The following is a 17,714-nucleotide window of genomic DNA, read 5'->3' on the forward strand; positions in this document are numbered from 1 at the left end:
TTTCTTTTAGCTTGTGGGATAAGTTTTACAGAACAAAGGCATTTGGCCATGATTTCTGCAAAGTCATCCGTGTGGCTACCTTTCCTATGTGCAGGCAGTGGCTGGAAAATACAATGTAGTTTCCTCCTCCTGGTTTCTCTCAATACCTCCCAATTTCTCTTAATAAACCCTTCCTTTACGATAATACAAAGCAACAATGGTCGTATGCTATAATTTCTTGAAATTAAAGACATTGTTTCCTCAAGAGATTATTTACACCATTTGAAAAACTACTTTGACTGAAGAGATTGAATACATTCAGTTTCTAAAGAGGTCAACACTTGGTATTCCTGTGAGCCAAATTCTGTGATGATGCAAGGGTGAAATGTTTTTTTGGTCTCAACTACTGCTTATTGCTGATAATTCATTTTATTTGACCTGGTCAGCTAAACAACTCACCCCTTAGTTCTTTTCTCATATTCAGTAATTTTCAATGTCAGACAGTTCCTCCCCGCAGAGCAGTGATGTTGGGCACAGGTGAGGCACTGTCTGTATTGCTGAATTACCAACAGCATCTTTGGCAGAGTATTGGCCTGTGCCAGCTCTTGCTCTCCCACACCATGTTGTGACATTGCTTAAGCATTATCAAGAGCCACGGACCATTCACAGCAAACAGTCTGGTTGGGGCAACTTATTTCAGCAGGAAAATTTAGCTGTATAGATGTGGGTCATGCCAACCAGTTTGTCAATGGTAACAAAAAGAAGTCCTGGATGGCTTTATTTACTAATATGCGGCATAGCCTGAAGGCCTTTAATGTTACGTTATACATGGAAAATTTAGGCTGATCTCCAAGCTTGCAAAAAGACATTTAGATGCCTAACTTCTAAAAATGGTTCAGAGAAAGTTCCTCAACAGCAATAAGTACCAAAACATGATTCTGTAAGCCGTGTCAACGCCAGGTCCCCATAGAAGAGTTGTAACAGACAGAGATTCAAGTTCAGAATGAATAAAATACTTTCTCAGATAGAACTGGTAGCCTTGTTTCTCTCTGGGAAAGGAACACTGATACCATCCACAGAGCACATCTTTGGGTATATAGTTCTATACTTTTGTACCTGATATACTGAAAGACTAGATTTTTAGTGTTGGGGAAGAAACCTCAGTATTTTCTAAATTCCATCCTCTTTCATAGCACATGAGGAGAGGGCATAGAGACAAACGGTTCTTCGCAACACTGAGAGGTCATTACTTACTGTTAGTGGTTCTCCCTGGAGAGCTTGTAGGATAAAATTACTGACAACTCTACCATCATTCATATGCATTCGAGGACCAAAAGTATTGAATATTCTGGCAACCCTCACTTCAACTCCTTCCTGTAGGCAAAGAAAAAAGAATTGTTACTACCTTAATAGGAGTGTCTTTCTTCCTGAAAGTGCAAACTAACTCTCCCTTGCCCAAAAGCTTTCTTAAGAATCCCTCTTACAGCTTTAACAAGCATTGTTTTCTCACCGTGAAGTACTTCTAACCTCTCCTCAACACTACTGGAAACTGTAGTAGTGCATACAGCAAGGTAATTTATACTAGCTCTCAGTTGTAATGCAAATTCAAAATCAGTGCTAGGACAGCTGATGATTTCAGCACGTGCATTTTCTTCCAACAAAAACTTTAAGGTTTCCAGCAACAACTTATTTCACCTGGGACTTACCTTCATTTTTTGCCCGTAAGTGAAGCCTCCCAATCACCAGATACAGTACCAAGGTAGCATTTCCAACTATTAGAAAAGTTGAACACTTCAGGTAAGTAGCTTTATGAGTGCTATAAAGTGGCTTTGTAACCACAGCCAAAATGTTTCTTAGCTCCCAGCAACTTATTAGGCTTAGTTTTTTCCAAGAAACATTTCTATCATTCCCAGAAGTCCTTTCTGCAGGATATTTTGCAAATCTTCAAAGCAAAATGCAACAAATATGTGAAATTGGAAATTGTCGGGACAAAACATTTTAACACTGGGAGACTGCAGACTGAAGTAATCTCTCTCTAGGTATTTTCTGGTTATTGACACTTACTCATCTGGACAAGCCACAGTTCATGATAAAGCCTACAAGAAAGATGTTTGGCCTTTGTGAGCTGAAGCATGCACTTGGCTCCTGATGAGTTCAGAGCAGTGTGGTATGCTGTAAACAGATAGATGCTACCACGTGAGAGTGATAGCCACAAGGCAGGGAGGAAGATGTCAACTTCAGCCCAGGCCTGTGCATCCTCATACTCCCTGGTCCTCCCCTCTCCCAGAAAAAGCCATCCTTGTATCAGTCACAGGAAAAACTTCCCATGTGAAGCAAACTTTGTGCTGCTGATTCAACTGAAGCAACTGAAGTCACAACCACAATGTTCTGGAGTTGCAAACATTCAGTTATTCCTTCAGAGGATACACAGAACATCTTGTATTTTCAATGCCTTTTACTAAGGCTTAAACCAATGCTTGCCATTTTCTTGGAAGACAAGCGTGTGGAAGATATGTGTTGTTGGCACATCTGTGGCTGAAGGCTGCAGCTCACACACTTCACTCAGGAGAGACCTGGAAACATTTTTATTGGAAAAAAGTGTAGCTCATGTACAAGAGAAACTTGCAGGAAAATCTGATCTTCTCTCTTGGGTCTCTAAGTGATTCATAAAAAGATGAATCCTCAAAGTTTTGTGAAAGCAATAGCATTAGCTTTTTACAGATGAGAGAGTGAGAGAGGCAAAAGGTACATTTAACACTTTAGCTATTACTTGGTGTTGAGAAATGGGAAACATCAAGTACTATAGGTGAAGCCCAACACTTCCTAGTATGGAAAAGGCCAAACAACATCCAGTTCTGTTTAACCGCAGGTAAGGTTTCACTCGCCATGATTATAGTTATATTTGCAACTAAACTGTAAACTAACAGTAACCAGGGACGTAACTGCTGTGCCATAGGAAAAGCTACAGTCTTGGGTCTTTGTCACATAACAAGCTTGCATCCACAACAGAGCCAAAAAAATAACCTCACAACATCCACTTGGCCCTGCTGAGAGACCCTGGAAAGAGTAGAAGCCCCTTCCCACACAAAACACATCAGCTGGGAACATATTCTTTATTTCCTATTAGCTAAAAAAGCATGGCAGTGTATAATGTCAAACATACTTCCAAGCAGCATATTGCAGAGCCATTCCCAATGCCTTCATTGTTTCTGGAAATACATACTCTGACAGCATTGCTCGTTCTTTCGTTTTGCCCAGCACTCTACCTTAAAAAGGACACTGACTCCTTCGGGGGGGGTTGTATTTCATGTGGGCTTTCCAGATATTGCCATTAATAACAAGTACAGAAAATGAGGCACTTGGAAGCCAGTACTCTAGACAAAAATAACTCATTAAACAATGCTGACCAAAAAGCCTCTCTCATACTGCACAAGCTACAGCAGCAGCCTTGTTTTCCAGTATTGGTTGGAAACTAGCAAGGGATCTAGAAAAGAAAAGCAACACATTCTCTATAGGCACTTACTCATAGCCACAGTGAATCCAGTATTTCTTTTCCCTTCTATTTATTTCCCTCCCCTCACTGTAATGTTGTCTTTTAAAATGAGTAACTTTTTATTTATAGCATCATCTAGCAAAGCTTTTCTCTGCAGCCTACTGCTTTGAAAAAATCATTTGTGCCTGTAAAACTGGGATTTATCATCTTAAAAGAAACTCTTCCAAAGACAAAGAGATTTTGGAGCCACTAACTTAAAAATTGTCCTAAGTTTCCTTTCACTATTTCACGGATGTCTCCTTTGAAGTGATCTTTTTTCATGTTGATAACTCCACTCCTTTTTATATTAACTGCCTATGAACACTTATGGTACACTCTTACCTATGTCCTGTTACTCTGAATATCAACAACATGTTAATTATGACTACCTCCACCATATTCCCACTAGCAAAGCCAATTAATTCTCCAGATTTGTGGCAGTAAGTCACATACAATATTTTATTATATCCTAGAGAATGGAGAAAAACTTCTTTGGCCCACATTTACACTGCTAAACAAAAGAGAGCTTGAGACTAATCCTTGACCCTGAGATCAAACGTGGTCAACTGGCTTCTTTCCTCACAGTTTAAGACTATGCCTTCCTATAGCAGATTAATCAGAGAGAAAGTTCCTTGAGCAATCCAAAAAAGAGCCTGGGAGCAAGCTAATAAAATGCAGCATTGTGGGCTATAAAAACACTTTAGCTCACTCTATTATTTACCACGTTCACAGACATCATGCCCGTACAGGTGGAGAGGGAAGACAGGAAAGATGCAAGAAAGATTGTTATGGCTTACAGAGATACCTCCTCTGAAGAAATACTCAGCTTATTCTATAGCTGTCAGTCAAAACGTAGCATTAGTTACGCAGTCTCCCCTGCAAAACAAACTTGTCCATGGTCTTCAGCATGAGTCTTTGCCACTTAGTTCTAGAGATCTCTGCTCCAGAAAGTATCAAGATATCAAGGATGCTATAACAACACCTTAATTTAAAAGGACATATTTTAATTTTATAAGCCTTTTAAGAAAATATATCTCCTTGTGTTGACTGTCTCAGAAAATAGATCAATACAGAATACAACTCAAATGTCAAGAGGTTCTTTTAACTGAAACAGCTTGAACATATGCTGTGGCTATAATTCATAAGGATATCAGGCAAGCTTCTCTTACTAATTAACACTTCCTTCTTTGTGAAGTCTGTGGATATATCTGAACAGCAAGCATGAATTAGACCTTCCTGCATACAAAATCAGGAAAGGGAAAGCTGCAATTGTCTGCTCTCCAGCAGAAAACTGGATTAAAAAAATCTGCCAGGGAAAACCGAGACAGTTGCATGGATATCACTGTGACCTGATACAAGTGTTTATCAATGTTTCAGCTAAAATTATTAAGATTATTGCCTGCATTGCTTGCTTTATTAGTCACTTTCTCACTGATTCATATTCTTTCCCATGTGTTTCAGAGATCATTAACTAACTCTCAAAATTTTGTTCCCAAAGCCCTGAATTGTAATCACAGCAGAATTACTAGCATGGCATTCACCAAGATCCATCTGTGACGTGTTTAAGCTACAATACTCTACACTAAGGCTTGGTCCAAGGTATTTTATATGTATGCACTGGCTACTGTATTAGCAAAATGAGATTAACTCCTGATTACTAACAGCTTTTTAAAACCGTTTTGCAAAAATAGTGATGCTGAGATCTGAATTTCATGAACAGTAAAGCTCCTAAACAAGCTAGGAAGCACAATCACAATCATCTGACTCTACTTTTGGCATAATGCAGCTCCCTGAACACAACCAAGGCATACCCCCAATAGTCTTATCTTATGGTTGAAACGTTACCATGCTTCTAGTTCAACACTTCCCAGACTAGAGAAGCTGCAACTTCTCTTCGAGGTCTCTTCACACCATTATTTATACCTCCCTCCTAAAAGTATGTCCTATTTCTAGCACTTGCCTCAGCTTGCATACCTCTTGTGCATACTCTACAAGGCCAGTGCAAACAGCCACCGGCCTGTTCCACCAACACTTTGACAGGAGACATTGCCATTGGGAAGGGACGTGTACCCACTTAAGTGCATCTATACCTGAATTACTAGGATACTCCCTTCAGACAGGGCTTTTTACTATTTTACTGCACAACATGGCTTCTGAGCATAAGGCAGCAGATAATATAACCAGTGCACTAATACCCAGTGAATGAGAGCGGTATCAGTTTCCAGTAAGGGTCAGGAATACATGCAAACAAACAACAACATATACTCCAAACAATTTAATTTTAGTCATCTGCATAACAGAGAGTTCAGAGTTATACTCATGAATTAGTGTAACAAGTAAAAGAAAATGCTTTACCAGTGCTTTTAGAGCACTGGTGGCTGTGTGAGGAGGATGCATCTTATAGCCAAAAATAAGAAGTATAACAAATTGAAAAGAATATCAGAAACAAAACACACCTTGCATCAAAAGGCGCATGCTGCTATAGATATATTCTTATTCAAACACTGACTGAACTTATTGAAGTGAATCAACCTCCAAAAAAAGTCTGAAGTCTTGATGACTTCAAAATTCAATTTACACAACAGTGCAGCAATATCAAAACCAAAGAAGTTCTCCAATTACCTGAGGGAAATCAGAAGGTGGCATTTCTTACAGCACAGCAAGGAAAGAAAATAAAAGAACAAAAAACTAGAGCACAGAGACTACGGAAAGTATTCAGACTTTTCTTAGGAAACTGCCTGCATTTGTTTAGTCCACGGCTTTGATAATCATTGCAATACAGTCTTCTAACCTTGTCTATGGTACAAGGTTATTTTGCAATTGTTAACAGCACAGAGCACGTAGAAACAGTAAAGATAGAGCATTAGCAAAACCATTGTGTCTGAATACAGGCCAGAAGACCTGACAGTTTTTTCCTGCTTTATTTTCATATAATTTGGAAAAAGCATTGCTCCACTGAGAGAAAAAAGTGCCTCCTATCATATCCATACTACGTTTGTATTAGGAAGTTCTAACAACTCAGAAAAAACAACAGGATTTAGAAATAGATACTTAATGAAACTCTCCACTTACAGAGGGGGTCCTATTACTAATGACCCAGTGAAACAACAGGTTGCATTTTTATAATACTGCCTCAGTTACTTCAGCGTCCTCCTCCCCTTTTCACCTCACTTCCTCCAACTGAACGTAAGCAACAGATAGCTTTGGAAAACTATATGCCACTTCTGCATTTGTATAGGACCAAACACAATGTTTGGTTCATGTGCAGAGTTCCTACATGGCAAAAAGAAATTATTACAGACAGCTCTAACTCCTCACTAGAAAATGTGCAGATCCATTAAACCAATAGGGCTGAGAAATGAAGGTTTTAGAAAATAGCAGGACTATCAGAAGGGTTGTATGAGGGTAACTGGAACAAGACAGTTTCAAAAGCTTAGCATTATTTAATCTCTAAATTATTAGTTTGCAGGACTTAACTTTATTGAACTATGGGGAAACATTTTTATCTGCGGTTTCTCTTTTCCAAAGCGTACAAGCCTATTTGTGAACCATGCAGTTACAATGGTTGAAAGCAGCACTGCTTCCTCTTTGGAAGTGGAGCCAGTTAATCAAGAAGATAAAAGTGACGAACAGCAAACAGTACTTGAAATTTTCAATGGAACTGCCACATTTATTGAGAACGTTAATATAACTGTGACTGTGTGACCTCTCAGACTTTGCAGAGGAAATGAATTGTGGACGATTTTTTATTTTCTTTCTGAATTTCACTGACTTGGTATATAACAACTCAGATGGGACACTAGTTGTGGTGCTGACACCTGCGCTTCAGGGGTGTCAATGCCCTCTCAGTCAGCAGTGAGAGGGGCTGCAGCATCTCAACTTGACCTTACGGGCAGCGCCCAAGGTGGCTGACTGCCTGTAGCATCTTACAGACTCCCCTCTCCAACCTTCGCCTCACTAATATTCCTGGACATGAAACTCCTCTGCATGGCTTCGAAAAGCTAAAAGGATCCATGATAGGTCTTATCACTACAATTTAGCTTTAGCCTGGCACACATCCAACAGTAACCACCATCTGTGTCTGGGCTTTTGACTATGGCCCTGAGGAAATGCAATGCTGCTGCTTCTCCCCCTGTGCCGTCAGAACCACAAACAACTCAGTTCCATTCTTCCACAAAATACATCAATTCTGCACCTTTTCTTAAGCAAATTGCTAGCAAACTTCATGTGACAACACCAAAAGAGAATGCTGCATGCTTAAAAATAATCTATAATGAATATCAAGGAAAGAAAACAACGAGCAATAATTAGAGAATACAGGATGAACTCCCAAAAGACATTAAAGCAAGCTGCTTTAATTCAACATAGTTATTTGTTTTCTGATTACTCAGTAACTACCTGGTTATTCACTATCCAATGCCTTTTCAGTTGCAATTCAATCAACGGTTTTCATTACCCCTACATTTTACATCAAGGCTTTTTATGATTACTGAAACCAACTCAATTTGTGAATTAAAGATTACTGAAACCAACTCAATTTGTGAATTAAAGATTAGGGGGAAATTACAACTCAATATAAACCAGAAAATCACCCTCGTGTTGCAACTGCAATGCACTTCTATATTTAACAAATTTCAACGTCAGTTTGCATGTGTTATTCTCTCACATTAATATAATAAACTTCACCTCTAACATGTCTTTCCTTTCTTCTGTTACCTATTATTTTTGGCACCTCGAGTCTTCACAGTCCTGGTTGTAGAATACTCTATAATGCAGAGCATAACACTTGTCCGAAAGTTACACTTAATATTTGATTATGATAACTCAATTCACTCCTATATGCTTAGAAAGGCATCCAGTGGAATTCTGAATTGGAAGATCTAAGCTATTCTAAGGCGATTTCAAAACTATCACATCACATCATGTACAACTAAGCCCATTTGCTACCACTGAAGCTTGCAGTTGATATGAAAAAAAGGATGAAGAAAGTGGAAAGAGATGAAACACTTCCCCGCAACATTCCATGGTGAACTGAAGTGTTGCTTCAGCTCTGGAGAATTTCCTTAGAGATCAACAGTGTAAAAGCAGAAGTTAAATCTAGTTCACAAAGCACCGTTAACAGGCTAAGCATTTAAAATGCTGTGTATTTGTATTTACGACATGCCTATGCAAACAACCAGATCCCTGCCATGAAGGTAGTGTCAGGTTCTGACTAGTATTTAAATTAAACCAGAGTTGGAGAATACATGAATATTTGGATTTCCAGGTAGCTCCATAATACCAACTGCAATTTTTTTTAAAAGTTAAATGCATACTGAATGGCAACTCCTGAACAAAGCACAAAATTCACATTGCAGTACTACGTGCCGAAACTCCCCTTCCACCTCTTTAGTCGCCCCCGCACCTGTATGTTTTCTCCAACTATATATGTCCAGGAAGACCTTACTTGCATTTGGAAAACACTGTTCATTTTGGAAAATGGTTGTATTACCTTATCTAGTAAAACAGAAGTTCTGTGGAGGAGAAAAATTACTAGCTGTACAATCATATCACATCTATAGCAAGTCACAAACCTGTATATGAAGTTTATGCAAAAAAGCACTTCAGAAGGACAGGGAAGGATAGGCAGAATAATAACAAAGATAAGAGTACAGAATGGAGAAAGCAAACAGATCGACAAGCTGTTATTATAAGAGAGTTTCAAAGCTATGCTTTGCATCTTGTTAAGGCAATTGAGTGAACTGAAAAAGGCCTTCCAGGAGGGAGTGCTAGCAAGCCCTGCAAAAGAGATGAAGAGAAGGGAATTCTGAAGTCTGAATCACAGGATGCAAATGAGTTCCCAGATGAACAGGCCAAGGAACTAAAGCTTCCTGTGGCTTGAGAAAAGTTCCAGAAGTAGGTGCTTCCACCCACACTACGGAGCATGGCTGACCTACGCTCCCACATGAATTTATGGAGGAAGAGCTGCTCCCAGAAGCCTATAGCAAATATCCTCTCAAACCACACACTCAGGTGCCTCATGGGGATGAGATGAACTTGTGTACGTCCTTTGAACTTGTAAGCCCTGCATTTCTCCAGCAAATGTTTCACCCCCCGCCTCTCCTTTCAAGCAGATGCTTATATATTACTGAATGCTACTACCGCCCTTGGACTCTTTGATAAGGAAGTACTGCTGGGCTTGTTTAAAGACAGCAGTTGTAAAGTGAAGATAAAAATCAAGAAATGCTTAATTCATAGGGTCAAAATAAGTGAACAAAACAATGTTGCCAGCAGAAAAAGAGTGCACCAAAAAGATCCTGGTCAGGACGAGCTACTGAGAAACTCTGACAACTGTGAATAGAAGTCATCTTTGACTAGATTCAAGAACTGTTCTGATTCAAACAGCTTGTCTGGAAGTATAATGTAGAAGTTAATTTTTATTTTATATTTTTTTGAAACATGATTAGGTATTTAAGGTACCTAACAATGTGCATGATGATGGAAATCTTTGGAAGAAATGACAAATTCAGAAATAAGTTCACTTCTTCCTTCTTTTTATTGAAGCTGAGAAGATTCTGGAAATATTTTAGCCTGAAATCCTGTAAATCCAATTGTTCTGGGCTAGGTTACTCCTATCTGAAAACCCTCCTAAAAGCAGAATACTTATTTGCATAGTAGAAGTCAGACCTTTCCACTAGCAAAAGATAATGTTTCCTCCAATAATAACAGCGTATCATCTAAACTCTGAAAAAAAAAAACAAACAAAAAACCAAACCAAAACAGCTCGACAGTGTTTCAGAATATATGTGAATGTGGGACAAGCTTGGGCAGACTTCGCTAACCCATGATAAAGTACAAGAAATATCTCATAGAGCTGTCCCTAGGACAGAGAGCTCATTTGCATCATGAGTTTTCACTTACTGTATGTGTGCATTGCTGTTCCACCTTACGTACCTTTACTATCCTTTGTAAATCCTGCATAAAATTTATGGGATAGTATCATGACTCATCCTGTGGCTTTAAGATACAGCCCACAGTTTTCAAAATGACCTACAGTCTTGCCCTTCTAAAAGAATACTGAAGAGTGTATCACAAACTTGCAAAAAATTCAATACTCTACAGCACAAGAATTTCTCATTAAGAACTACAATATTCAACTGCGAACCCATTTCCAGACCCATGAGGAGTATCTTGCTACAGTGAAGTATAGAAGACATCATCCTGAACAACAGCAGTACCACCATGTTGGACCTTGAATGATTTAAAAGAGAACAAAGGAGACACAAACCTCTGCCTTCTCTGTCTGGCTGAAGAGATGAGAGAAAATTACTACAACCTCTGTACTAAAATACCATTCCTGAAGTCTTACCACTTAAGTTTAATTCTGTTTTCAAGGTTTTTAAAAGCACTTTGTATTTTATCATTTAAAGGTTTAAAATTCTACAGAATATACTACATTTGATTTATACCTTTGTATATTAAGGCTCCAAACACCAAGTAATAGCGATATGATTTCTTCAGTGTGCCACATTTTCCAATTGAAGTCTCCCAGAGACAAGATGAACAGCAATTAAATAAGATTCACATACAGGTAAAGAGTCGATGCTGGGTTAATGATGAGTTTCTACTTGTTGATTATGAAAGCCAGGGAAACTGGCATGTATTATTTCACAAACATATTTTAAATTGCATTTTATCCTCATATTACTGTATTTGTCTGAAAAAGTGCATTACAAAGTTAAGTATTCGTATCTTCCATTAAGGTCTGTATTTATACCCACATAATTTTAAGACATTTCTAAAGTGATTTAAAATACGTTGCTCCTATGTAGGTACTCATTATATAACTTCCTCATTTTTACCTGTATATTCTGATTTCAGTTATCCTCATTAAACATTCCACATTTATCAGTAATGGACCTATTCAGCAAAGCACTTCTCAGCACAGGACCAACTTAAAACAACTCTTATCTGGTTCCCAAATTAGTAACGTCACCTCAGTTTAATCTGTTTAAAAACTATTTACGATACTGAAAGACACATTATGTCTATTAAGAAGACTAAAGCACATTTTCTTGAAGAACACTGCTCATCTGAAAAAACACAACAGATGGGACCAATAAAACTTCTGCATTACAGAAAACAGATTTTGCAGCTACAGTACGAGCACTCCTACTCAAAACATTCTCTTTTGCCCTCCTATCCCTAAATACACGTTCCAGTTTTGCCATATATTTGGCCTTCATTAATTACAGAAAATCCACTGAATCTGGTACAAGTTTAATACCTGCTTCATGTATGCATAGCACATGGTCTCTGCAACCCGCTTTCCTTCATCATAGCAGGCTCTTGGACCTATTGGATTCACATGGCCCCAGTAATCCTCATTTTGAGGGTGAACTTCAGGATCTATGGGGGGGAAAAAAAATAATCTTCTATCAAAAAAGTGACTATATATAATGAATCTTTCAGTAGATCATTGGTGTTATACAATTCAACAGCTTCTCTCTGAACTATGCATTTAAAAATATTAAGTTTCAACACCATTCCTTAGAAGCGTATTCACTGGAACCATGAAGATGACAGTTACAAAAGATGTGAGATTGCCTGAATGCAGGCAAACAACGGCCGTCATCTGCTTTCCCCTAAAAGACTGTGCTAACAGAGGGTTAAATTCAACTGTTCTCTGCAAAGACAGACTACTTCAAGGGCACAAATATGACTCTTATCTAATGTAATTCAGAGGAAATATTATAGGTTATGTAGGCAGCACTTTTTACTGGAAGAAAAAAAGGAAAGCATCTTCAAGTTTTATAAAATAAGAAACAAGGAAAGAAAAATGGAGAAGTTCTGCATTTCCTAAAGAAGAAAGAGTAGAGCAATGTACCACAATGCACTTGCTATGTTTCTTTTGTTTTATCCTAAGCATTTTTAATAGCTATCACTGGGGCACAGACAATCAGGTTAGACAGTCCTTTGGTTTGATGCAGTACAGGAGTTCTTGATTACAAAAAAAACCCCAACCGACCAAAAATCTCCTAGGAATCTCTGTGTGTATGCGCTTTATATGCTTGAAACAATACAATCACTTTGTTACATTTCCCCACTTTGCTATCTGTGCTGCCCTATACTTCTTACTGGGTTTGAAGTTTGCATACATTACTACAAAACTTTCAAGGGTTCCAGGCTAATTTTTGAAACAACTTTGATGATCAGTTCCAATTAACCCTTCCAGTTTTTATGCTGCTCAGACATGATTACAGATGAATTCCTGTCATACAAGAGCCACAGAGCAATGGTAAATGAAGAGATGTTTCACATGACTATAAAAGCCTGTAGCATTCTTAAAAAGGCCCCAGAAGGTGCTGTGATCTGGAAGGCCACTGCAGTTTGCCTCCTTTCTGGCAGAGGCAGCCCTACGAAGCACTTGGAAACTCCCTGTACAGCACTGCATTGAGAAATCCTGTGGAAACAGCTAACATATTTTCTGACTTTATTTTCTGTCCTTTATTTTTCAGCAAAATTACTTTGCCTGTTTAGTCAGAGTATAATGTGAGTAGACTCTCCTTGCTACATTGGATACTGATGCAACAAAGCCTGATAATAGGAGTCCCAAGTTTTCCACTTCAGCAGGCAGATTGCAGCGGAGTGGTGAGGCTCCAAAACTTGGGGCCTTTTTTGGCTATTGGTCCCCTGTTCCAGAAGGGAGCTTGCTCAATTACAGAAGAGTCCTTGGGGCTACCACTTTTCTCTGTGGAGCCTTACCACAGATTATCAAAGGCAAGGGAGGCAGCAGGAACCCTGCTCAAGCCACTTATTTGGTTGGCCAGTCATCTTGGTGATCTCTTGCTTGGATATTTGCTTTGAATCTTCTTGACTGAAGTTATTCCACCAAAAGTGTACTCCTTGAGTTACGTTCATTGTCCTTCCTCACTTTTTCCTCACGAAGTTTTGTATCTTGTTACACAGATGAGTATTGTTTGTTTGCTTGTTTGTTCTTTAAAGCCTAGACTCTCATAACTACTAATGTTCAGCAGGTGACTGTGCCTACATTATCTCCATTAATCTTGCAACACTGCTATTATCAATTAGGCATGACTTCATAACAGCAAGAAGTTTGTCTAGCAGGTACACGATCTGTTACACACCCCAAGGAAGTCTTAAAGATTCTCACTGCATCCAGCTAGCAGTTCTATCAGTCATTCTCTCATTACTTCACTTGTTAGTAACAGTAAAAGGAAGATGGAGAGATATGGCACTATTGCTGAATATTACATTTTAAGAGACACCACAAGAGCCTGCATGCACAATCACTATTTTCTTAGCTTGGAGGTTATGTCCTTGTCTCTTAGAATTTAGCAATCGCCCTGGTGGGTAACAATACAACCCATAAGTGACTGGGAAAAGAGATGCAGATTTACTACCGAAATTATCTTTCTTCACATGTTTTCCTTATGGCATCTGGATTTTAATTAGAGTCCAACACTCAAAATTCCCCCGCAAGCATTTGGAAAAAGAGACATAAACTAAGACACAGGAAAGTTACAGACAACAGTCCAAGCCTCCTTTTACCACTCTGACTAGAGATTCAAAGCAAGTACTAGCACCCACATTCTAAACTGTGAGAAGTACATCCGATAAAGAAATCAAGCTAAGTAATGAAAATCTATCATTCTATCCTCTGACAAAAGGTTTGTAAATACCCTTTTACACAGTCACGTCTCAAGAGCTCTGAACACTGTTTTATCCGTCTTACCTCCATATACCTCTGATGTAGAGGCCAGCAGCAGCCGTGCTCCAACACGTTTAGCCAACCCTAAATTTTAAGCAACAGCGAAAGAACATAATTAGAGCAAGTGCAAGAATCTTTTAGTTAACTGCTTTAGTGTGATCCTGTTTTACATGTTTTTAAAGAGAATTCAATTTCTCTCACTAGATAAACCTAGCTGTAAATTACATCCATAGCTCCCACTCCCAAGCTAGAAAACCTGGGAAACAGCAGAGCAGCGCCCACATGTGATGTGTTTACTTCTGGGACTTAAAGTTACACTGAACCAAGATCCAAGAAAATATATTACGCTCTAAATAAAGGCCAAGGAAGCATAAACCAATCCAGTTATGAAATCGGGATCTTGAAACAACACCCTATATTATGATTACCAAAAAAGATGAGCTACATAAAGAAACTGATACAGAATAATGTTATAGGACAAAAACAATCATTTTCCCTTCATTATGCCCCTTTAAACTGCCTGGATGATCCTACCCATCACTCCAGATTATTCTGCACTCCATTTCAATGACTTTCTGGCCTTCATGTTGGCAGGGCCAATCAAAGAAATCTCTCACCTATGCCGTACAACTGTCTGGTACCTCAATAGCTTCTAAATCACTCAATTCTCTGAATTGTACTCACTAGAGTATCACTCAAATGAGAAACTCAGCTGAGCTAATGCCCAGGAGTTTTTTTGCCTCATAACAACAGGATCACTGACACCCAGCTCAAGCTGCAGCATATGCCAAATAGATCAAAGATGGGAGGAAAAAGTAGTGAAGGCTTGAGGCCACCTTTTCATAGGCCCACTCCTAGCATCAACACCAATAGACAAAGCTGAAAATGTTGCCTTGTAATTATCTAGTATGAAGCTAGACATTAAACTTTCTTGCAGAATTTGCTAGCCAAGGCACGCACAAGAGGGTGCAGTACTCTTGATGTTCGGGATTTACAGAGCCAGCACAGTTCCACCTATTTGAATGTTTCCGGTGGTGGAAAGGAACAGTCACTCATGGCAAATGTGGGAATGTTCCACAGTCACCAGAGTGAGAAGTGCAGTCATGGACACAACTTTGCTATAGAAATCCCATGCTCTTAATTGTTCCTATGACCTCTGTAACTACTGCACACTCAATAGCCAAGTTACAGGCTTGAGGTTCTTGTGCTTTGACAGCCGAGCTTGCATGTTGTCAGAATTCATTTGCAGATATATCTAAACGAAAAATACAAAAGTCTTCAAAGAGGGGAAAAAAACCCACCTTATTTTTCTTAAAGAAACAATTTTTAAAAATGTACAAGTCATCTGCTCCATCCTCCCCTCTCCCCAATAACTCTGTCCAGGTTATACTATGTCTAACCAAGTTAAGTAAGAAAAAAATTTCCACTTACCCAGCATGTTTAATGTCCCAATAGTGTTGGTCTTCAATGTTTTTATAGGATTATACATGTAATTTGGAGGAGAAGCAGGAGATGCGAGATGATAGATCTGGTCCACTACAGAAAACCAGAGAGGAGGGAAGAAAGCATTATTATTTTCCCATGTAACATATTAAATGAGAAAGCATTAGTCAAGAAACAAGTACTTCTTCCTGCATTTCCTAGCATTGGAACTCAGCACTTCCTATATTGCTACATACAGATGATATGTACATAAACCTGTTGTAACCCAAAGACTTAATTTTTAGTAAAACAAAACCTAAAGCATAATATATATCAACACTGTTGACACAGATACAGAAGTCTGCGTGAGTGTTGACACTTTCCACTTGTAAAAATTTTAGTTATGAGTACTTCAGAGATGTTTAGAAGCTGCAAAAGTATAAGCAACATTCTATTACCCTGAAGTTTTTAAGTGACTACCAGCTTCAGAATATTTTTCTCAAATAGAAACCCAAGCAAAGATGGTAGAAACATTTTTTAATACCAGGAGGAACCTTTGGGGAAAAATAAATACTGTATTTTTATTTGTAAGCCACTTGTCAATGAAATATTAATGGGATTAGTATCACATTTATATTTTAAATATATATGCCAAGATATAGGCATGCAACTTTCGTCATTTTTCCTGTTACCTTTGTTCTATGCCATACTTTGTATAATACAGCATTTTAGCTTTAAAAAAAAAAAAAAAATCCCCAATACAGAGATTCCAGCCTCCCCTCCCTGCCCAAGGTATGAAATATAATTAACCACACACACTAGACAGTACCTTACAATGAATGAAGGTATACTGATTCCTAACCTAATTTAAAATAAGGTAGCTTGGGTATTGGCAACAGATTGCCCAGGTAGTACAAGTCCCAATCTTAACTAATTATATTTGCTGCATTTCTGCAACTGCAGTGTAAACAAATGTAAAGAATTATATCACCCATAGGAAACACATATTCAACACAACAGCAAAATAAGAGACCAGTACCACAAAACTAAACAGTTACACCATTTTCATGAGCGTAGACTAGATAAAATCCCAGGATTCTTTATTTAACAATTATTCCTAGCACAAACATCCAGAGAAAGAAAAGAACTAAAGCTGTAAAATATTTTAAGTTCAAAGGCCAAATGTATCATTAATCAGGGCTTCTTTCTCTCTCCACCTTTTTCTACTTTCATTTATTTCTATCTTAAGCTAAATGAATTGTGGTTTGCTGTCTATTCATCCAGTACTCAGGCTTTCTTGTTTATTTTCAGCAATTTACCCATTTTCACACAATGGTCTATTTCCAGAACAAGCGTGGCAGTCATTTCTATCAAGTATCTATACTTCAGAAGACATGCATGGGTACGGGTATGATAAATGGTATTTGATACAAGGAACACAAGCACACAAGACTTCACTCAACTTTGGTTTTGTAACAGGCCATCAGGAAAGTTGCTATCTGTACTTCCGAACTTCAGAGCTCAGCTCATCCCAGCAAATTTAAAGAACTGAAAAAAACCCCCTTAATAAGCTGTGCAGTACACCAGAATCAGTTTTAAATATGAAACCTAAAAAAATCCCAAGATAGTAGTTGATTAACATTGGTAATCACGAAAATCTTTGGCAAATCCTAATTTGAGACTAGCTTCAGCATATCAGGGTTGCAAAATTCACTGCACAAGGTAAGAATGCAAAGGTTGGAGAGACTATAAGAAAAAAAGATTTTCTTTGTTAAATTATAATAAAAACAAACCAATGAAAATGGGACTCATTTTCACAAGCAGTATCCGATACTCAACAAACCTAATCTGCAAGCCTTTCATAACACAACTATGGCAAATATAAAAATGTCTTTGTTTTCTATGTAACATGAATCACAGTTAGCCAGAACTATCTAAACCCAACAAACCCACAGATGAGCAAATGCCAGAAAAATTAAACACAAGATCAAATTAGAGATAGTGAAGCTTAAGAAATAAAAAGAACAAGTCCCCTACACCAAGGTCATCCAAGAAAAGTAGTCAAAAGGT

General features: G+C 38.3%; 1 protein-coding gene across 5 annotated transcripts in view; it reads right to left on the reverse strand.

Moving 5' to 3' along the window:
• The window catches only part of UXS1 (UDP-glucuronate decarboxylase 1), a 62,700-nt gene that overhangs the window by 9,526 nt on the left and 35,460 nt on the right, over positions 1-17,714 (reverse strand). For all 5 annotated transcript variants that reach the window (XM_052773763.1, XM_052773762.1, XM_052773765.1 and 2 more), the window contains 4 exons: positions 15,654-15,758; positions 14,247-14,306; positions 11,778-11,899; positions 1,234-1,353 (listed from right to left, as the gene is read on the reverse strand). In XM_052773763.1, the coding sequence (XP_052629723.1) occupies positions 1,234-1,353; positions 11,778-11,899; positions 14,247-14,306; positions 15,654-15,758 (407 nt within the window). The remainder of the gene's footprint in view (positions 1-1,233; positions 1,354-11,777; positions 11,900-14,246; positions 14,307-15,653; positions 15,759-17,714) is intronic.

This window comes from Harpia harpyja, chromosome 22 (assembly GCF_026419915.1).
Source record: "Harpia harpyja isolate bHarHar1 chromosome 22, bHarHar1 primary haplotype, whole genome shotgun sequence".
NCBI classification, from domain to species: domain Eukaryota; kingdom Metazoa; phylum Chordata; class Aves; order Accipitriformes; family Accipitridae; genus Harpia; species Harpia harpyja.